This window comes from Peromyscus californicus, unplaced genomic scaffold (genome assembly GCF_007827085.1).
Source record: "Peromyscus californicus insignis strain IS unplaced genomic scaffold, ASM782708v3 Scaffold_16__1_contigs__length_79575227, whole genome shotgun sequence".
NCBI lineage: Eukaryota > Metazoa > Chordata > Mammalia > Rodentia > Cricetidae > Peromyscus > Peromyscus californicus.
Genome location: NW_026294458.1, coordinates 17,064,605 through 17,088,233, shown reverse-complemented (window position 1 = coordinate 17,088,233; position 23,629 = coordinate 17,064,605). Strand labels below are relative to the sequence as shown.

Below are 23,629 nucleotides of genomic sequence, written 5' to 3'. Positions count from 1 at the left end.
TAGTAGGATGTCAACACTACTAAAAGATTGTGAAAAGCTGCCAACAAATTTAAGTATTCAAGTTTTTCAAGCAGTGAAAAATATACAGTCCTAAACTAAATGAGATAAATTTAAAAGGCATGGAGAGGATTATAAATCAAACAGCAAGAGATGTCATAAAATGCCACATTAAAATATATGTTATAGATTAATGCTGAGCTTACTTGAGTAAGTACCTGCCTAATTTAAGTAGGTGGTATGAAATTAAGTAGCAGACAATGAAGATCTACTACATATTCAAAGACCCTTTTAGTTTTACTTGTTTTTCGGGCATCCATTCTGGCTTCAAACACAACAAAATGTAAATCTAAGATTTCAGTTTTTAAAATGCAGACATTTTGTTACTGTGGAGAGTTACTTGTGTAGAACATTAAATTCCCTGGAAGTGCCTGCCAAACAAGGGCAGCCTTTCTAAACGCAGCATAAACTGATTATGCCCGCACAGACTCTCATCCTCTCAAATAAGAACGTATGTATGTAGGTAGGTATGTATATTTGAGACAAAATCTCAAAGCTCAAGCTGCTTTGAATTTGCTATGCAGTAAGGCTGGCCTTGAACTCCTGTCACCACCTCTTAAGTGCTGGGAATACAGGCGTGCCACTGCCCAAACAGCGTGCTATTTTCTTAGAGACAATTAAAAAGAAAAATCCGACAAACTACCATAGTCTAGAGCACCCAAAGGAGATAACTAAATGGAGGGTAGTTTCCTGGAGAAAAAACAAAAACAAAAAACAAACCATAAAAACTAAGGAATAAGAAGTGTAGACTTGAGTTAACAATAATGTACGCACATATAATGACTCATCAGTGGAAACAAATACACTGTAACAAAGGCAGATGTTAACAATAATGGAAGCGGAGCATAAAGCAACTGGAATTCTCTGTACGATCCTTATGCCTTTTTTGTAAAAATTTAAAAGGATATTAAAGAAAACAAACATTTTGAAAATGCCATGGCTAATTTTATGACCTGTGATCTTAAAAACATTTTACTTTTCTGGTTTTGAAGGACATTTCCCCCTTGTATTCTATGATTGAACAATATATTTAAAAGTTCAAACAACAGATTAAGATAATAGTTTTTACCCTTTCAAGTGTGATTTCCTCATATTCATAATCTGCATCAGTACCATTAACCTACAGAGGAAAAAGAGAAGTAGCTTAAAAATTCAGAATGAAAAATCTGAAATGTCAAGATAATTCTACATGATTTATCAATGAAAACCTGTTAAACACTAGAGTGATTAAAAATCATAGCCTCATTTTAGTAACTTTAGGGAAGATTTACACGAATGGAGGAGTGTAAACATGACTATGTTATAGGAGTACTATCAGGACTTTTAAAAACAGGAGGGGTGCACTTAGCATTTACTATTTTTGAATGCTGACTTTTCTTCTGTTTTTTTTTTTTAGGGGGGCGTTGATTTTTTCAAGACAGGGTTTCTCTATGAAACCCTGGCTGTCCTGGAACTTGCTCTATAGACCAGGCTGGCCTCAAACTCAGAGATCCATCTGCCTTTACCTCTGGGATTAAAGGCGTGCTTCACCACACCTGGCTTAAAGGCTGATTAGTAAAGATTTACTTTATGTGAATGAATGTCTTGCATGCATATACATCTATGGACCACATGCATGCAATTATTTAAGGTAGCCAGAAGAGTACATTGGATATCAGTGGTTCTGAGCTGCCATGTGGGTGCTGGGAATTGAGCCTAGGTCCTATGTAAGAGCAGAAAGTTCTTTTAACTGCTAACCAACCCTCCCAGAGCTCCATCTTTCTTGTCTTGATTCACATAGCTAATTGGTTATCAGCTCTACGTAATTTAAATATCTTAACTTTTGAAAACATTTCAATTCTTCATTCTCTTTGTCATTTCTTTGCTTCAGGCCTCATTTAAACTTCTTTTGGAATACTGCAAAGGAATGTCATCTATCCAATCAAATTTAGATTAGTAGTATCCACTGCCTGAATCATTCTGTGTGTGTGTGTGTGTGTGTGTGTGTGTGTGTGTGTGTGTGTGTGTGTGTGTGTAAGATTATGTATACAGTGTTCTGCCTGCACACCAGAAGAGGGCACCAGATCTCATTACAGATGGTTGTGAGCCACCAAGTGGTTGCTAGGAATGGAACTCAGGACTTCTGGAAGAACAGTCAATCATCCAGCCCCCAAATCATTCTGGGTTTTAATCAGACTGATTTTCAAAGTCCAGGCTGGTAACATAACACGTCTTTCAAAACTTTCAGAAATTCTCTTTGTCCAAAACTAAAGTCTGTGGCTTTATAATCAAGGCTCTGTATGAACTAACCCCATCGACCACTTGCTCCCATGTGAGACACATCAAATATGTTCTCTTACTCCTTTCACTTTATTCTCTATTCTCTCTAAAAGAAGCATCCCTGTATTGAGTGTCCTCGAATCAGATCAACCTGAGTTTGAATCCTGGCATTATAATTTCTAGTAACAGGGGGCTAGGCAAATATACTCACTATAGGTCAAAAGAGATTATGAGAGTCTATTTCTGAAGATGACTCACATTTTCTACCCCACTTACAGTATCACTAAATCTAACACCAAGGGGCACTGAGTCTATTTCCCTTCCTCTAGGATTCAGGTAAGTCCTGCTACTACCTTAAATAAAGCAAATTATATTAGATGGTTGAGCCTGGGTTTTATGATACCTTGTAGTACTTGGCTTTGCCTTACAGTTCATTTCTTATAACTTAGCAGATACTGCTGTGGGCCACAGAAATATGTAGTAGGAATTTAGCTGACTATGGCAAAAGCTATTATCTGGAAGAGTTAAAAACTCTTCCAGAGGATAAAACCAAGACACAAGGAGTTTTGGTGTTACTAGCCCCCCCCCCCCCCCCCCCCCCCCCCCCCGAGCTGAGGACCGAACGTGATATTAGCTTTTAAATATATTAGCTGGTTCCTGCAATGATTTTCTGGTGTGCTATGGTAGCGTTCCCAATTAATTCTTTTTCTAAGAACTTCTAACAATGTAGTTGATCATTCTTTGGGCACAATTTCCCCTATATTTGGGGTATTTGGATAACTTCCCCCAACTGTGTTGACAACAAGTCACACAGTCAAGACCCCTCTTTTCAGGCTTTTGTTCTTTTATTTTTTAGCATTAGATTCAGAAGTCTGCCTTTCTGTAATTGTTGTCATTAGCAAGTATCCGGCTAGGGCCATCTCTAGACAAAAGTGTTTTATCTGAGATATCTCTCATACATCCAAGGACAGAGTGCAGATAAGCATCCATACCAGCTGCTAGTTTCCCGAATTAAAGTAAATAGTCAAGTCCAGGTGGATATTAGGTACAAGCCTTGTTTCTTGTGCAACTTAAGCTTAAACCCTCCTTTCTCCCATAGCCCAAGTGGTATCTCTAGACTTCCCCTTTAACAGTCTACTCAGAACAAAAAGACTTTTATATACCAGGTATATCAAGCTTTGACACAGGCTGCCTAGCTACCCCTGCCCTGCCAGGAAAAGGCACAGACGAGATTAAAGGCAGTTTTATTTCACTCATGACTTAGTGACTTAGACTCTTAACATTTTAAACTAACCACTTCTAAGAATATAATTTGAGCACAAAATTCCCTTTCCTCAGATCTATTAACTAAATTTAGCCCTCAGTTGATTCTATTTTTTATTAGTCACTTCCCTTTGGGTTGTAAATGATAACCGACAGTTACTGCTCTTTGTGTGGATCTTATCACCTCCTTTTTGACCCTGAAAGAATTCAAGCCTGGTGACCTTGCCTTAGCCAGAACATTGGTAATTGTGTGGGTATATAACTGTAAACCTCAGAGACTTAGGGAAAACTAGATTGGGGAACTATGATGGAAAGAACTAGACTGGGAAGAACTAGATGGCAAAGAGCTAAGCAGAAAAATGTAGAGAGAATCAGGCAAGAAAGGAGCTAAGTGTGAGAGCAGAAAAGAAGCAGTGTAGACAGAGAACTGACTCAGAAGAACAAAGCGGAAAGTCTAAAGAGTTTCATGTATGTAGATTTATTGGAGTATCCCTGAGATTAATTAATCTGCCGCTGGCAGCATCTCTTCTGGAACTCTGGGAAAAGACTATAGAGGGGCTTGACCCCAATAGTCTTTGTTACGATAAAATCTGAGGAAACTCAAACTGCCGATGAGCAGATCCAAATGAAGGAAACCAAGATCCTCGGTCCTCAGTCTTAGCTTCCTTCTTAACCAAGTAGCCAGCACCAACTGCCATTCAAAACCATGAAGTAATTTTAGACTTCCTAGCTTTTAGTAGTAACCCACCCAAAACACTATTAGCAGGATACCCAGCTAGTTAACTTGTGAAATGATGAGAAATAATGAATTACTGCTCTTTTAAGATATAGCTTTTAGTGCGATTTATTATATGAGAGATAACAAAAGAAGAAGAACAACACACACACACACACACACACGAAACAAAAACATAAGCCCCTTTGCTCTCTTCACTATATAGAGTGACCCTTAGTCCAGGTCTGTCCAGAAAGGAGCTCATGATTTCCTTGAGGGCATTTGCAATCCACATCTACTGGGAGACATGAGGAGCAGGAAGAGAACAGAAAGACTGCAAACCCTCCCACAATCATATGTAAATTTTTCATGGTCCTATTCATTTTCTCCAGACTCATCTATGTATTTGACATAAAGCCACTCCTCTGAAAGGGAGAGGGGAAGAGAGAAGAAATGGAGAGAACTTGTTGCATATACTGTGGAGGGTTGGAGTTAGACATAAATGCTTCATCTAAAGAGTTAGGCTGTTCAATGGTTGTTGTTTATATTTAAATTTAAATCAATTAATACTCAATAAAATTTAAATTTCATTCTGCTACTGTGGTGGGTAACAATTATTGATATGACTTTGCTGTATTTCCCTTACATCCTAAGGATAAATCTCACTAAACACAGTGAATATTGTATTTTATTATTGTCTTCTTACTATAAACTCTGTATATTTTCTTTTTAGATGACTGATTGCTAGGCATTTCACATTTTTTGTTATTATAATTTATGGAACCATACTTTCTTTTCTTTTCTTTTTTTTTTTTGAGACAGGGTTTCTCTGTGTAGCTTTGGAGCCTGTCCTGGAACTCACTCTGCAGCCCAGGCTTGCCTCGAACTTACAGAGATCGGCCTGGCTCTGCCTCCCGAGTGCTGGGGTTAAAGGTGTGCGCCACCACTGGCTGGCTCTTTTTTTTTTTTTTTTAAATAATTTATTTATTTTTATTTTATGTGCATTGGTGTTTTGCCTGCATGTATGTCTGTGTGAGTGTGTTAGATCTTGGAGTTACAGACAGTTGTTAGCTGCCATGTGGATGCTGGGAATTGAACCCTGGTCCTCTGGAAGAAAAGTCAGTGCTCTTAACCACTGAGCTATTTCTCCAGTCCGGAACCACACTTTCAAGTGGTTATTGTTTACATACTGGAGTAACATTTATTATTAATAAACTTAAAAATGACATACATTTTGAATACTGATACATATATGCCATAAAGAAACACAAAAAACTGTAATACACATATTCAGTCCTTTCCTGACACAGACTTAAATTTTCTAATTAGAAAAACATTAATACAATCAAAGAAGACCATCCTATTATGTTAAAAGTGTACTACTTGGCCAAAGGAAGATAACATAGATGCTTAATTTACTAATACCATGTAGTTTAGGTTTAAATCAGTAATATTTTTCCTATACAGTCAAGATATTATGCATCAATATTCATAATTCATGACTCACACTGCATAATCTCAGTAACTAAAAACCTCAAAGCCAACACCACACAAGCCAAAAATCTAAAATAAAATGTCCAGAAAAGCAAAAGCTTTTCCTAATGGAAATGAATTTTAACTAAATCAAAATAAGCCCTAAAGAGTTTGCTTAAAATTTGCCCCAAATAATGAATCCAAGTTGATTTAAAAATACATAACTATCAACTATATTACATATGGAAAAATTGAAGATTTTATCATGTAAGAAATTCATCAAATCTCAACTAAATGAATTTTTTTTAAACATTTAGCCTTTAGGATTAGTTTTAAGAGAAAATAATGACAGAGAAGATGAGAGTGATTTCAACAAATTTACCTTTTTACCTCTTTAATGGAACCTGTAGAAATCTTCATTTTTGATCCTTAAGTCTGCCCTACATTTTTTACTTAAAAATATTTTATTTTACTATTTTTATCTTAAAAAAAAAATCTTGTGTTTGTGTGGCTATCATGGAAGTCAGAGGACAACTGTGGGAGTCAGTGCTCAGTCTTGAGGAATCAAACACAGGTCTGTAGGTTTGGAGACAGAATATGGCTAAATGGAGAGACAGCCAAGTTCAATGCCAGTGAGGTTGTATCAATTTGTACTTAAAACTGAATTTAATACATCATATTTTAAAACTGAGAGCTTACCTCCAATAAAGAATAAATAAAGATGTTTGGCCTCAGTACTTGTATTAAATATAGCAGTGAAGGAAGGTTCCAATCAGGGAAATAAGTCAAGAATCAGACACATCTGGACTGGCAAAGAATACGTAAAACTGTATCTGCAGATAACAGGATTGGATTATAGAAAATCCAAAGAAATCTACAAAGGATTGGAACTAATAATGGGTTCAGCAAAGATACAGGATAAAACACCACTATCTAGCCGGGCGGTGGTGGCGCACGCCTTTAATCCCAGCACTCGGGAGGCAGAGACAGGCGGATCTCTGTGAGTTCGAGGCCAGCCTGGTCTGCAGTGCGAGATCTAGGAAAGGCGCAAAGCTGCACAGAGAAACCCTGTCTCGAAAAACCAAAAAAAAAAAAAAAAAAAAAAAAAAAAAAACCACTATCTAAAATTGTATGGTATTTTTATTCACTACCAATAAGAAGTATACAACTTATATACTAAAAATTATAAAACTTTGCTGAAAGGAACTGAAAGAAACTTACGTATTGCTTATAAGTAATTGATTTAAAAAAAAACAGGAGCTAAAACCATTCAATAAGGAAAGAACAGGCTTCAACAAATCATGACAAGCAAACTCTACAGTCATAGGAAAAGAATGAAGGTATAGCCCTACCCACATCCTATGAAAATGAAACCAAAATGGATCAACACCTAAATTTAAGAGCTAACACTATAAAAATAGTAGGAGAAAACATAAATGCAAATCCTCATGATTCTGGATTAGGCAAAGTTTCCTAATACTAAAAGTAACAAAAGAAAAAAGTGTGATTTGGACTTTGATGTTTCAAGGGAAATTATTAAGAAATTAAAATATGGGGCTGGAGAGAGGCTCAGAGGTTAAGAGCACTGGCTGTTCTTCCAGAGGGCCTGAGTTCAATACCCAGCACCCACATGGTGGTTCAGAACCTATAGTGGCATTTGATGCCCTCATCTGGTATAAAGGAATACATGCAGACAAGAGTACTTATATACTTAAATAAATCTTAGCTGGGTGTGGTGGCGCACACCTTTAATCCCAGCAGAGGCAGTCAGATCTCTTTGAGTTTGAGGCCAGTCTACAAAGTGAGTTTAAACTCTACAAAGTGAGTTCCAGGACAGCCAGAGCTGTTACACAGAGAAACCTTGTCTTGGAAAAAAAAATTGTTTTAAAAGGAAATTAAAATATAGCCAACATAATGGGAGAAAAAAATTGCAAGCCCTATATTCACAGAGGACTTCTATGCAGAACATTTCAAAGGGAATTAAAAGACAACTAAAAGTAGGCAAATTATCTAAATAAACATTTCTCCAAAGATGTAGAAATGGCCAGTAAATACATAAAAGCTGTTTAACTTCCTCAATCACTAGGAAAATGTAAACCAAAGCCAAAGTAAGATAGGATATCTCTAATTAAGAATATTGTAACAACACCCTTGATGAGGAATAACAAGATTAGTGGTGGTGGAGAAACTGGAAACCCCATATACTACTGGTGGGAAATAGAAAATAATATAGCTATGCTGGAAACTAATTTGTCAATTCCTTAAAATGTAAATATACTTATCATATAGCCGAGCAACTCCACTCTTAGTATGAAATGAAACTTTATGGGCACTCAAACTTCTAATGTTAATCACATCAGTTTTATTCATAACAGCAAAAGTAGATACACTCCAAATGTTTCTCTGTGATGAGCATGTTCATGTAAGAGAATATTTAACAACAAAAAGAAACTAGCAGGGTGGGCTGTGCTCAGTGCAGCAGGAGACTCTCAAGGGGGACCAAAACAGTAACAAAAACAAAACCACAAAATTGATGCTTACTATACCATGGATAAATTTTGAAAGCACTATGGAAAGTGAAAGGAGCCAGACAATTAAAAAAAAAAGTCACAAGTGGAATGACATTTCATTTACATTTTATTTATGTGACAAATCCAAAACAAACAAAACACACTGTGACTTAAGGAGCCTGGGCACTGAGGAAGAGTGGGAAGTGATTATTTGTGGGTACAGGGTTTCTTTATAAGAGGATGAAAGTGTTTTATAATTAGATAGTGGTGACAACAACATAATGTAAGTAAATGAAAAACCAGGAATCCTGTCTTTTCAACAGGTAGATTGTGTGGTGTGTGATTATGGCCTGGGGGAAGGGATGGTAAAGCAGGGCTCTTCTCTGCACCCAGCCTGTAGGCAAACTTGCTGCTCTCCTATGTCTGGCTACTGAGTGTTGGCATTACAGACACATGCTACTAACTCTGGTGAAATTTACAATGAGGTGATACTTCAAGTAGCATGTTATACATGACCGAAAGCTTATTAGCACTGTGCTGTTGAGTGCTTGGGGTAAAAATACATCAATGTAGTTTTGTTGAAATATAAACAGGCACAACTTTTTGAAGAGCAACTTGGCAATAATGTTCAAATATAAACATTTTAAGCAATTTTATTTATTTGCTCACAACTTTTAAAAACCTTTTTAAAAGACAGGCTCTCATGTAGCCTAGGCTGTCTGAACTCAAGCTTGCTGTAAACTGAGCCTGGCTGGCCCTGGCCTCCTGATCCTCCTGCTTCTACCTAGTAAGGGCTGGGATTATAGGTGTGCCAATATGCACACCCACAGTTAGCAGCTGCACTTATTTCAATATAGTTTGATCACGTACTTGTGCACACACACACACAAAATAGCTCTGAATGATCACTAGGACACTTGTGGTTCACCTCCATTGCCAGTTTAACTGGATCTGAAGGCGCCTAGGAAATACACCTCAGGGCATGTTCATAGGTTTCCAGAGAGGTGTAACTGAGGGAAGATCCACCCTGATAGTGGGTGGCACCATACATGGATTGGGGTCCTGGACTGAATCAAAGGAGAAAGAGGTCAGCTGAGCCCCAGCATTTGTCTCTCTGCCCTGACATGCTTATAGTGTGACCAGGCATCTCACACTATTATCATATCCCTTCAAACCATTACCCAAAATAAATACTTCCTTCCTTAAATCACTTATTACAGTTATAATAAAAGTAACTGAGACACCACAAGTTTGGAAACATTTAGATATGCTTGTAATGATGTGGTCCAGAAATCTGAGCACTGTATTCAGATATGCTTGCGTGGATAATGTTTACTGCCTTCAATATTTATAAACATATTGGCACTTTATGCTTTAAGTAGTTGGAAATAAAGACTAGGAACAGGGATGGAAGAAGGAGAGGGTTATACAATAAACATACACCCGGACTCAGTGACTCTGGGATGTTAACTGCAGCAGGAGCAATGTGTTCTGAGCAGTAATGGCTCCGTCTCTTTCCTCTCTTCCTCCTCCTTGTACACTTTCTGGGAACTGAACATAGGGGCTTGCACATACTTTTTTTTTTCTCATTTTTAATTCAATTATCTAGCTACTATTAAGTGATAAGGATTAACAAGAAGATAATAAATGAGCTTTGAAAACAACTTGGCTACAGAGTGAGTTCCGAGATACTCAAGGCAACACCGGCAAACCCTGTCTCAAAAACCAAACCAAAACAACAAAAGACCAACCTAGAATACAGCTAAAATTTCACAATTAAACTCCAGAACCTAATAGCCTAAAGTGTTTAACTTAAAACAATTTTTATCTGCATGAAAATTATGATAACCACAGAGAATGATTTACTACTTAATATTTATTTGGGGATAGGGGAAGTTGAGACAAGGTCTGACCATGTAACTAGCTGTCCTAAAACTTGCTATATAAAGGACCAGGCTAACCTCTGGTCTTGAACTCATAGATGCATCTGTGTTTACTTCCTCTGCTGGGATTAAAAACGTGTACCACTACACTCAGCCACTATCTAATATTTCAGACATTATTTGGTAAAAGAGGGATGATGATTGGTAAATCCTGACTGGGGAACAGGAATCTGCCTTACTTCCTTAAGATAGAAAAGTCAACACATTAGTCCAAAGCTGAAGTTTCCAAAAGAACCTGAGAGCAAGTTTGGATCTTAGATTCGGGGTGCTTAACTATTCTGTAACTGTTAGGTTGGTTACTTAATATGCCTACAGGCAATACATTTTACATTAAAAAAAAAAATCTGCTTTCCTTTTTGAAAATTGAAGATTTAAGCAAAGCGAGCCTATGCGGCCAACTGAAAGCAAATCTTAGGCACTCGGTCATTCTGGCTTCCAGGACCAGGAACACTGTATATATGCTGTTGCATTATCTTTGCAGGGGGAGAGTGCAATGTGTGATCTGACTGTAGAATCTCACTTACTACATAGTTATGGTGATGTGGTGGCCTCCAAAGGCTCATGAATGCTTGGACCCCAGTTGGTGGAACTGCTTGGGAAGGATTAGAAGGTGGGGCCTTGTTGGAGGAGGTGTGTCACTAGGAATGGGTTTAGAGGTTTCAAAAGCCCAGGCCACTCCCAGTTAGCTATCTCTCTATTCCTTGTGATTGTTGTCTTACCATGTAAGCACCCAGCTACTTTAGTGTCACCCCCGTCTCCCAATCATGACAGTCATGGACTAACCCTCTGAAACTATAAGCAAGTCCCCAACAAACACTTTCTAATAGAAGTTGCTTTGGTCACGGTGTCTCTTCACAGCAATAGAAAAGTAATTGAGACAGATGAATTGGTGTTATATGTTTTATGTGCATGTTCACGTGTATGTAGGTATACGTCGGTGTGAGTTTGTGGAGGCCAGAGGACTATCCTGGGTGGTGGTCTTCAGATGCTGTCTGCCTGGATTCCACCCCCTTTTATTTAAAATTTATTTCTTTATAAATTTATTAATTTTTTTTATTTTTACATACCAACTACAGTTCCCCCTCCCATCCCTCCTTCTGCTCCCCACCCCACCTCGCATCCATTCCTCAGAAAGGGTAAGGCCTCCCATGGGGAGTCAGCAAAGCCTGGTACATTCAGCTGAGGCAGGACCAACCCCCTCCCAACTGCATCAAGGCTGAGCAAGGTGGTCCACCATAGAGAATAGGCTCCAAAAAGCCAGCTCACACACCAGGGACAGGTCCTGATTCCACTGCCAGGGGCCCCTCAAACAGACCAAGCTACACAACTTTCTCCCACATGCAGAGGGCCGAGTTCAGTCCCATGTAGGCTCCACAGCTATCTGCCTGGATTTTGGAGATAAGATGGTTTACTGGCCTGGAACTCACCAAGTTAGTCCCAGGGACCCACCTATCTCTCTGCCTCTCCAGGGCTGGGATTACAAACACAGGCCACCAGACCTGGTTTGTTGTTGTTGTTTGTTTGTTTGAGATAGGGTCTCAATGTGTTGAACTAGTTGGTTTAGAATTCTCGACACAGACCAGGCTGGCCTCAAACTCACAGAGATCTACTGCTTCTGCCTGTCTAGTGATGGGATTAAAAGCATGTGCCACCACGCTCAACTAACCTGGCTTTATTTCACAGGGGTTTTGGGAAACAGATCCATGTCCTCAAGTACTTTATTAATTGAACTATTTCCCCATCTTTGTTTTTGAAACAAGGTCTCACTGTAGCCCAGGCTAGCCTCAAATTCACAATCTTCCCATCTTAGTCTTGAGTGCTAAAATGATAGATGTGGGCTACCACATCTAGCAACTACTAGTATATTGTCTTAATAATGAATAAATTACATCTTGTCTAGACTTTCTATCAAATTTCAAGTCATAGGGATTGTCTGGAAGACCCCACCCCTGTCTCCCCAGCGAAGATATAAATGTTAGAAACAGTCTCTAGAGTGCAATGTTCTTTTCATGTATTCACTATCAGTGTGAGAGGTTAACACTGATGGAACAAAGACTTTTGAAAAGTGATGAACAGCTCTTTGGGGCCGGCATCAAGTGTCTTTCTTTCAAAACCCCCAAGTATGTCACACACCAGTATTTATATGAAGACAGAATAAAATGTTTATTGAATAGACTGAAACTAACTATGGATTTTAAAAAAATGGGTAAAAGGATTTCCTAAGTTTATAAAAATGACACACCATTAAAGACGAGCCCAACTGAAAGCATAGCACTACTTCTATTTAATACACAGGCACCAAGCTCTTTGCCTCCAAAGCCATTTTTCTTTCAAATGAAAGTCTTAGATCATACTATTGCTCTGGCTATTGACCTTGAAAGGGGAATTTTTTTTTTAAGAAAGTAAGTTTACAGAAAAAAACCTAAAATTAAGAGTTAAAACTATTTCTTCAAATACACACAAACCAGCTTACTAAAAAACTGATCATGTAATTAAAATTCTAAAATTACTGTGATTATACAAGCATTATGTAAGTAACTACACAAAATTTTATTATGAGTTGGGTTAGAGAGATGGCTCAGCAGTTAAGATAGCTGGCTGCTCTTCCAGAAGACCTGGCTTCAATTCCCAGCACCCACACGGAGGCTTGCAACTGTCTGTAACTCCAGCCCCTTGGAGCCCTCTTGTGGCCTCTGTGGGCACTACATACATACATTGCACAGACATGCATCTAGTCAAATACTCATACACGTGAAATAAAAATAAATATAAACCACCCTCTAAATTATTGAGTATGTAAAAGCATTTAGTGAAAGTTATTCATAAACTCAGAATTAAAACATAAATTTCTATTTTACCATTTCTGCTTTGTGTAAATCCTAAAACAAATTAGTATTGCTTCATTTACTATAGCAACTCAACCAGATGATAGTATGATTCTATTTACTATCAATTATAGGTATATTGTATACTAGTAGAAACAAAACTTTTTTGAGATAGAGTCTCATGTAGCCCAGGCTGGCCTTAGACTCACTATGTAAACCAGGCTATCCTTGCACTCTCTGCTTACCAAAGGCCAGCATTGTAAGTGTGTACCATCACAATCAGGTTTGCAGTATAGAAAGTCCTAAGTAGAATTCATTACAGAAAATAATGCTGCGGCTTTTTTGACTACATCAAATTGAACAACTAAAAAGGCAGAATTAGGTAAATCTGGTGATGAACAGAACTTACATAAGTTGGTGTCTCCAAGCTGTCTGTGTTGACCAGCACTGGAGGAGGATTTGCCTGTAAAGAAAGAGTTGTAAAGTGTTAGTGTAACAAGGAAACCAACAAGCTCCAGTATTATGTTCCAAGTAATAACAGCTTAACACAGACTGGCTGTTAATCTTTTTTTTTTTTTTGAGGCAGGGTATGGCTCTGTAGCACAGTCCAGGTTTGAACTTGTGATACTTCTGATGCAGCCTCCCAGGTGCTGGATTTTACTGGCTTGCTATTTCTAAAGTCATTATGTTATTTGAGCTTTCTATATATTAAACAGCACATTCAGGTGAGATATATTAAACAATACAGCCAAGTGAGGGAAACGAGATCTAAACAGCTGTAACTAGGTTTGCTATTGTTTTTATTTTCTTGTGTTTACGTACACGTTGTATATGTGTGACACACATGTTAACACGTACATGTGGAGACCTGAAGTTAATGTCTGGATCATCCTCCACTGCTATTCCACCTCATTCCTCAAGGCACATTCTCTTACGGACCCAAGACTCTGTTTCTACTCTTGCATGGCAAGTACTTTAACCATACTCGTCTCTATAGCCCCAAGTCTCTATTTCTATGAAAACAGGTTCAAATTTAAGATTTGAAAAGAAGCCCACCACAGTCTTCTCTAACCCAAGTAGCATTCTTTAGTAAAACGAACAAAACTACTTTGTGAGGAAACTCAGTTATTTATTTCCAAGGATCCCACAAACATTCCAATAATTTTATCAATCTAGGAAAAAAATTCTGCCAATAATGAATTATTTGAATGTTTAAAAAGAGAGTCCCCTCAAACACACACAAAACTATCTGCCACACAGAGAAATCAGTCACAAATTAGGAGAAGCAGAATATTTCTCTATTTAAAGACCTAGATTATTTTGGTTTTTGCTGTTTTTCTAGAGCATCCACAAAATAATGTGTTACAGCATGCAGAACACTGAGCATCTAGTAACTCTGAAAGGAAAAAGAAAAACAACCTGGTTTCTTGTTAAGTTCAAGTTCTTTTCTACACGGATGATACTAAGGAACAAAATCAATGATCAAATGAAAAACATACCAGAAATGATAAATTCTTCTCAACATTATTTTTTCAAAATGTTTTAAGATTTCTTTGTAAGAGTGCTAAATCAAACACTAATATGAAGGATTACTGTCCTTTAAACAAACTCTCAGAGAGAGAGATACTTATATGGTAACATTAATTCTTTAAAAAAGTCCACAGCAGCCGGGTGGCAGTGGAGAACACCTTTAATCCCAGCACTAAGGAGGCAGAGGCAGGGGAATCTCTGTGAGTTTGAGGCCAGCCTGGACTACAGAATATCAGCACAGCCAGGCTACAGAGAAACCTTTTTTTTAAATTACGTAGCAAAGTTGTATTAAAGCACATTGTAACACAAAACAGTTTTCTTCTAAATATACAAACTGGCTTTTTATTTATGTTTTTAAATTTAAATTTTTGTTGTTTTGAGGCAGAGTCTCATAGTATAGGCCAAGATCTGGAATTCTTTATGTAGCCCAGGCTGGCCTTAAACTCACAGCAATGCTCCTGCCTCAGCCTTCCAAATGCTAAGATCACAAGCAAGAAGCCTGCCAAGGCCATACAGTTTGTAAGTCTCTGTGTTTGCTTGGTTGGGTCTGAGTGGCTGTGGGACTGGCAGGTGAGAGAGATTTGTCCTGACTGTGGGCCAGGCAGGAAAACTTTAACTACAATTGGCGTCCAACGTGGTGGCAAGAGTTTCCACCTAAAAACTGAGAAAAAAGATTCTAAAACGGAGCTAAAAACAGCTTCCTAATTGTCTCTCTCAAATGAGCGGCAGCTGCCGGTTTGAGCTACTGGCCGGTTCCTAGAGTGTGTGCTCGACCTGCCGCCGTATGGGGGGAATGAGGCCTCTACAAGTGGCAGATTAAGCTGCATGGTGGATTTAGACTTTGCTAGCACAAAACAAACAAAAAAAGAGGTTTCTGGGCTACAAGCTGTGCTTGGATAAAAGCATAGACCCACGATAGCTCCCAGAGCTGGTGGTAAGCGTGCCACCGCCATGTTGGGAAGCTGAAGTGGGCGGAGCCAGCAGCCACAGCTGCTGCAGTTTAAGGCAGTAGATTCACAATAAGACAGATTCAGATGTAATAGTTTACAATGTGTGTAAAATATACGTAGGCTTGAAAGAGACAAAAAAGGTGATATATACAGTTATATAAACAAATACATAGTTTTAAAAAGTAAAGTCTTTAAAGAGACAGTAAAATTAATATAAAAAATAAGCCACGTAAAGATGGATATCACACAGAGAATCTGGATTGTGTTGTCTTTGGGATTTTTAACTGCAGAAAAACATTTGATTGTAAAAGCTGTTGAGTTATGCCAAAATGTATATTTTAAAGGTACCTTAACTTCAAAATTTGGATATAAAGATATGTTGCTTTGGAAAGGAGACTCTGCTTTTGTTCCCACAGAAAGCCAGAGGCTATGGATTTGTTTCAGATTAAGATACATCAGGTTTGACCAGCCAAGAACCCCTGAAAGGTCTTCAATGACACCATGGCCCAGATGATCCAACATCCAGAACTGTTTCAAGGCAACTGGCTCAGACGATACACCCTCATGGACTATTCCATAATCCTAAAATTTTCTTTGTGTCCCCATAAGATACAGCGCCCCCCTCCAGCAGGAAGTAGTAAGAGAAGCTACGCCCAAATTCCCAAATTATATGTAATTTTACTTGGTTAAGGTTAAAACCTTCCTTTTTGGAAAAAAAAAGGGGGGGAAGTGCTGTGGGATGTTCTGTATGGCAAATGTGTTGCTGATTAGTCAATAAATAAAACACTGATTGGCCACTGGCTAGGCAGGAATTGTAGGCGGGACAAGGAGGAGAATAAATCTGGGAAGTGGAAGGCTGAGTCAGACACTGCCAGCCACCATGATGACAAACAGCATGTGAAGATGCCGGTAAGCCACGAGCCATGTGGCAAGGTATAGATTAATGGAAATGGATTAATTTAAGCTGTAAGAACAGTTAGCAAGAAGACTGCCACGGCCATACAGTTTGTAAGCAATATAAGTCTCTGTGTTTGCTTGGTTGGGTCTGAGTGGCTGTGGGACTGGCAGGTGAGAGAGATTTGTCCTGACTGTGGGCCAGGCAGGAAAACTTTAGCTACAATAAACCACCATGTCCAACTTTGTGTAGGTTACTTTAAATGTGAATATGTAAGCCAGTAGGGAGACACATGCTTGCAATCCCCCACAAGGCTGAGGTGGAGAATCTCAAGTTCATGAACAGCTTGAGTTACAAACAGAATTCAAATGATACATTACTGTCAGTCAACTACTTATCCCAACGATCATATGATAAAATGGGTAAGCACAACAATTTCAGTTTGGGCTATATGTATAAGAGGAGTAGTTTAAAATAAATCGGTAGTATTTAATTATCTACAAAGACAACATGAAGTCTTCCTACATGTTCAACCCTATTTAAGTAGTCTATCGATGATTTAGTGACATCAAACATGATAAAGCACTACTAAGCAAAACTTAGAGACATCTGGAATTTTACAGACAGTTGAAATGACTCATTTTTTTCTTTCTTAAAAAGATTTATTTATTTATTATGTATACAGTGTTCTGTCTGCATGTATGCCTGCACACCAGAAGAGGGCATCAGATCTCATTACAGATAGTTGTGAGCCACCATGTGGTTGCTGGGAATTGAACTCAGGACCTTTGGAAGAGCAGCCAGTACTCTTAACCGCTGAGCCATCTCTCCAGCCCATGACTCATTTCTTAGTGGCAAAATGAGATTGGTAATCTTTACCTTACTCACGATAGAGCTTCACTGTATTCTGCCTAAGCAATTTTAGAGGAGAAGAAAGAAAAGGCTATTTAAAGTTTAAAAATAATTATATTCTTCAACCACTGTGAAAGGAAGTCATTTGGTTCCCTCTACTCATCTGTATCAATCATGCAATGGGTAGGTATTTATGGAAATCTAATTTACATAATTTATTAATATATTAACCATAATTATTAAAATGTTTCCTGTCAGAAACAATTAATCATCATTGTAGATGCTTTGTTTTTATTCCAGTAATTTATAATACTGAAATATGTATATAAAACAATATAATCTTCTATTTACTTGAAACTTAAACAATGCAGAATAAGTTGTCTATAGATATAGGTAAAATTTAGAGTGACCATACCTAAAAGGAAACCTTAAGAAACATGAAACTGGAGAAAAAAATCATGAATATTCACATTAAGAATTAAAAATTTAAATCAAATTAGCAGCTTGTAGATAAATCTATCATGACAGAAGAAACCCTAGCAATTTAAAATATGTTGTAACAGAGAGTCAGAGACCTTGGAACATTCAGCATTAAATAGGATGTCTCTATCGAATCTCTCCCTTCAGGGTTCAGAGAATCCCACAGAAGAGCAGGCAGAAAGAGTAGAAGAGCCTGAGGAGACGGAGGACACCATGAAGAACAAGCCCCCCTGAATCACCACGATCAAGCTCACGTGGACTCAGCGGCTGAGACAGTCTGCACCAGCGTGCACAGGCCTCCTGTGTATATATGTGTATATCCACCTGGCTTCCAGGGCAGGGTTTCCCTGGGATTTCGGATGGGTGAAGGAGTGGGGCTGACTCTTCCGCCTTCTCTTGGGCTCTTTGCCTGTTTCTTTTTTTTTTATTGGCCAATACTTATGAGTTAGTTTTTGTTTGATGATATTATATTTTATCATTAAACACATAATTATAAAAAAGAAAAATATCATAAAAGGTCGTTGGAAATAAGAGGTTACAGACATAAAGCTCAAGTAGCAAAATGGCTTGATTACCTCAAGTTTAGGCACCTACCGTAACAGTAAAATATCCAAGTGATATCAGAAAGTAGGAAATGAAAACATCTATGGATATATAAATTATCTACCAATTTAAAATTTTCTCTCAAGATATAGACATAGTATTTGTTGAGATAGTATTTTATATTTCTCCAATTTTTTTGGTTGTGAGCCTAGCCTTTAACGGCTGAGTTATCCCTCCAGCCCTATTTCTCCAATTTATAGTAACAGGAATGAATGGAGGAACACAATTTGCGTGGACGTTGAAGATACAAACACAATACAGATAGATACAATCTCATAGCACCAAACTTAAAGCTACGCTACCAGCAAAAATAAAGGACTGGCCACTTCTGACAGAAGGCAGAAAGTGTAGCTACAGAAAATAAACTAGTTTTACACAGTTGCACTAAACACCTAAAGTAAATTTCACACAGATTCTTTTGAGTGCTTAGTGCTTCCCTGTAAGCAAGGTCACTCATTCCATTACCTCTTGTCCCATTAAGGTTTTCAAGGTCTTATGTTGGCCAGAGTAGCCCCTGCTTTCTGTTTTCTTATTATCTTAGGTGGGAAAAGAAAAACTCACTTCCTACATCTCACTCCAAAAGACACTTTATGTCAAGACCTGGTCCAAGATCTCTATCTCATAGTTATTCTGTGATATTTGACTATAGTAATCCAAATGAATATTCAAACTTTTTATCCAAGAGAACTATATGAGAAGTAATATAAAGGAAACGTCATGAACAGTAGAAAGGTACACACATGCTTATCTATTATTGTTTATTAACAAATATAGCATCGTATGTGTTTTCACTTGGACAAGAAAGCCCTATAAATCACTTAGAGGCTAGGGGAAGGGGTAGTACAGAGGCAGAGATATTCCAGAAAACCAAACGGGCAAGCCAGTAACAAATCAGACCTGTTAATAGTAACAGTTAAAGAGAGCTCATTTTACTGATCTATTTCATCATCAATAAATTATCTGGTAGTGACTGCTGCTATAGCAAATTACAAAAATTCAGACAGAACTCCTAATTGATTAATAATGATGATACACAGTAAGAGAAGTTATAAAGTGGACATAGTTAAGTACAAGTATTAACAACTAGAGGATCTAGGTAAAAGGATGAAACATGTTAGTACCATTTTGCAACTTTATAAGCCTGAAGTGATTTGAAAATACAAATCAATATAAACACAAAAATCTAGAAAGCAATAGAATAAAGGAACTTCAGTCAAGTGTCAGTATACAATTACAAAAAAATTAATCCAGATAATCGCATAGATTCTATTTAAGATTACTCATAAAATGAAAACATACCTGGTCAGACAATACTACTGATACAATAATTTAAGATTCAATACTCTTTTGTATTGCAAAATTTGAAAGGTTCAGAGGTCATTATACCTCTAAGGTAATGACTCTCATTCAATAATGACATTAACTGCTAACTTTTCTCCTGTAGAGTTATAGGCTCTTCCAGGAAGTCAATTATAATATTACTATATTTGTAAGTCCCCCTGATCCACAGGGCATATCTCTCAAGATGTTGCACAGGTATTTGAAATAATCGGGTAGTAGTACTGTACCGTGTGTGTGTGTGTGTGTGTGTGTGTGTGTGTGTACCCATGATAAGGTTTAATTTATAAATTAGTCACAGAAATAGATTAACAGTAATTAGTAATAAAATAAAACAAGTTACAACATTATCTTATAATAAAAGTTATTTAAAGTTTATGAGTCAATGGCTTCTAGAATTTTCTACTTAAGCCAAATCTCAGATGGGGAAGGATATTAACACGTATGATTGGAACAATTACAACAATAACAAAAAAGAATGAAACCAACTTATTGTGAAGGGTGTGTTTGAGTATCAAAAGAGCTCCTCCATCAAGCACACCTCAAGCATGAACGGGGAAAGAGGGAAGAGAGTGGGAGGGGAGGAGAGGGTGAGGGAGGCATTGAGGGGGAGGGAGGAGAGAAAGAACGAGACCATCCAAGAGTGCACTAGGACAAAAGCATTTTGTCCAGACTTTAATCACAGAACAGTGCTTCAGGCTGACATGAACAAGTCTAAAGCATCCACTTAGTGCAGAATACACCTCTGGATTATAAAGCTAGAATCATAAAGACGAGTGGCTGCATCCCTAGCAGAAAGAGTCACACATCATCACAGGCTTGATTTTCAAGTGGGAAAACTAGAGCTCTGAAAAATTGAGCAATTTCTTCCACTATCACGTCTAGAAATGAGTGTGACAAAATAGTGGTGGGGTTAGGTCAGACTATTAAGTTCATGATGTTTCATTAAATTTAGGGAGCCATTCAATGTATCTTGCCCTGTACCATTTGTAGGTAGTCAGCTTAAATAAAGTTCAAATGATATGATCAATATAAAAGCACTCTGTAAAAAGGAAAAACAATATAAGGTGTTTTTGTTTTCTGGCCTGTGTGGAATTTACTAAGTAGACCAGGCTGGTTTTGAGCTCACAGGGTTTTGAGCTCACTGCCTATCTCTGCCTCCTCCTCTGCTTTAATGGTAGTATTCAAGGAATGCACCATCGTGTCTGACAGTCTTAAAAAATTATCCATCTATGTACCTTTCTTTCTTTGGGGGTTATTTGCCTGATCCTCAAACTTACTGGGAATGTGGTGGTGTAATCTCGCCCTTACAGCTAAGGGGAGTATAGCATTTAGAAAGTGTAACCTGTTTGTGTTACAAAGACAGGACTAAACTCCGAATCTTTTACCTTCTGCTTCTGTGCTGAATAGTTTTATGTCAATATGACACAAATTAAAGTCATCTGAGAGGAAAAAATACCATTAAGAAAATGCCTCCATAAGATGGAGCTGTAGGAAACCCTGTACGGCATTTTCTTAATTAGTGATTGATGCAAGGGTCCCCTGGATGGGGTAGGGCCACCCCTGGGCTGGTGGTCCTGAGATCTATAAGAACACAGGACGAGAAAGCCACAGGCAGCAAGCCAGTAAGCAGCACCCCTCCATGGCCTCTGCATCTGTTTAACTGCCTCCAGGTTCCTTCTCTGTGTGAGTTCCTGCCCTGACTTCTTTCAGGGATGGACTATGATGTGGATGTGTAAGCCAAATAAACCCTTTCCTTCCCAACTTGCCTTTGGTTATGGTGTTTAATCACAGTAATAGGAGCCCTGACTTCTATTTCTATACATCCTGATTCCTCTAAAAATAAAGTACAATTTAAAAGGTCAAGCCTGAGTTCTAAATTCTTTTAAAGATTTATTTTTTTATATTACATTTTTAAAGTACCTAAATTTTTTCATACAAAATATTTTGATCACATTCTTTCCCCTCCCCAAGTTCTTCTTCCAGATCCTCCTCACCTTCCTACCTACCCAACTCCATGTGTTTTTCCCTTTCTCTCAAAATAAACAAAACAGAACAGAATTAAAAACAAAACAAAGCCGGGAGGTGGTGGCGCACGCCTTTAATCCCAGCACTCGGGAGGCAGAGCCAGGCGGATCTCTGTGAGTTCGAGGCCAGGAAAAGGCGCAAAGCTACACAGAGAAACCCTGTCTCGGAAAAAAAAAAACAAAACAAAAACCCAACAACCCCACAAAACAAAATAAAGACCCAAAAGACAAAAAAAAAAAAAAACCACAAAACCCCAAACCAAAAAAAACAAACAAAAACCAAATCAAACAAACAAAAAAATCCACCAAACCATAACAACAAAAATCAATGGAGACCATTTGTGTTAGTCAACTACTTCTGAGCATGGGACCTACCCTAGAGAGTGGTTAATATATCCAGTGTCACTACACTGGGGAAAACTCATTTTCTCTCTCCCAGCAGGTCTCAACTGCAAACAGCTTCTTGGCTAGGGGTGGGACCCCATGTCTACTTACTTCCCCTTCTCTCTGCTGGGATTCCGTTTGACTTGAATTTGTACAAGATGTCACAGTCTCTGAATTCCTATGTGCAGCAGCCCTACTGGGTCTAGAAGACTGCCCTAGTCATCCATCATGTCTAGCTTTCACAATTTTCTGCGTCTTCTTCGGCACTGATCCCCTAAGCCTCAAGGGGAGGAGGGTTGGATGAAGACATCCCATTGAGGGCTGAGTGCCTCATGGCCTCTCACTGTCTGCACACTGTCCAGTTGTGGTTCTCTGTGCTAAATCTCATTTGCAAGTCTCTGATGAAGGTTAAACAATGAAGATTTAATTTGTTTTTTTAAAGTGTGTATATTTGTGAATCAGGTGCCTGTAGAGGCTAAAGACCCTCTAGAGCTGGAGTTAAAGGAGGTTGTGAGTCACCTGACCTCAGTGCTGGGAACTGAACTTGGGTTTTCTATAAGAGCAGTACCTGCTGCTTTTAACTGTTGAGCCAGCTTTTCAGCCCAAGTTACACATCCCTTAAAAGAATATGTTTCAGAATTTATCTGGGAACAAACATTTAAGTTCTATTAATTTTACAATAAACATGTTATACTTAATAATGGGGACAATACTTATCTTGAAAAATAAGACAATCCCATCATCTTTTCTCATAGTATAGAGCATGTATCACCACCATCACCTAAGGATATCAACAGTGGTTATAACTGAGGATATGACTTTGTTTGCTTGTGCTTTGAGACATAGTCTCTATGTAGGCCTGGCTGTCCTGGATCTCACTCTGTAGACCACATTGGCCACGAACTCAGAGAGATCCACCTGCCTCTGCCTCCCCAGTGCTCACACATTTAAGGTGTGAGTCACCACACCTGGCCGGCCACTCACTGACTTTTAAATTTATTCATTTGTTCTCTCTCTCTCAAAAAAAAAAAAAAAAAAAAAAACGTTAAGCAGATAGAATGAGGGAGGGGATTATGTGCAAAGGTGCTGTGCAGATAACACCTATTCTCTTTTTCACTGGGAACTGAAATCAGGACTCGCCATACCTCATATGGTAGTCAGGCTCCTAATCACTGCAGAACCTCTCAATCCAGAACTCCTCCTCCTCTAGTAATGCAGATTAGCTAAGAGACTTCATCACTGTAAACTATCCAGTTACACATCAGTAACTGGTTGGAATGAGCTGAAAACAAGTCAGACTGACTTATAAACTTTTGGTTTTTAACTACAAGCCTATGATTGTTTCAACAATTTACAGTAATAGTAGACTGCTGAGTTAGGGACACCGAGTAAGTAAATGAAAGAAACCTGAGCTCAGGAAGACAGGCTCCCAATTAAAACCAGAGCAGAAACCTGTACAAAATTTCAAGGAATTCTAGCAAATTATTTTAACATAAAAAGTAGAAGGATCGAGTAAAATAAGCTT

The 23,629-nt window shown here is 38.2% G+C and overlaps 1 protein-coding gene across 17 annotated transcripts in view; it reads right to left on the bottom strand.

Annotated features, from left to right (window-relative positions):
• Dlg1 (discs large MAGUK scaffold protein 1) overlaps positions 1-23,629 on the bottom strand; it is a 207,644-nt gene that overhangs the window by 80,381 nt on the left and 103,634 nt on the right. For all 17 annotated transcript variants that reach the window (XM_052740547.1, XM_052740550.1, XM_052740551.1 and 14 more), the window contains 2 exons: positions 13,455-13,508; positions 1,127-1,177 (listed from right to left, as the gene is read on the bottom strand). In XM_052740547.1, the coding sequence (XP_052596507.1) occupies positions 1,127-1,177; positions 13,455-13,508 (105 nt within the window). The remainder of the gene's footprint in view (positions 1-1,126; positions 1,178-13,454; positions 13,509-23,629) is intronic.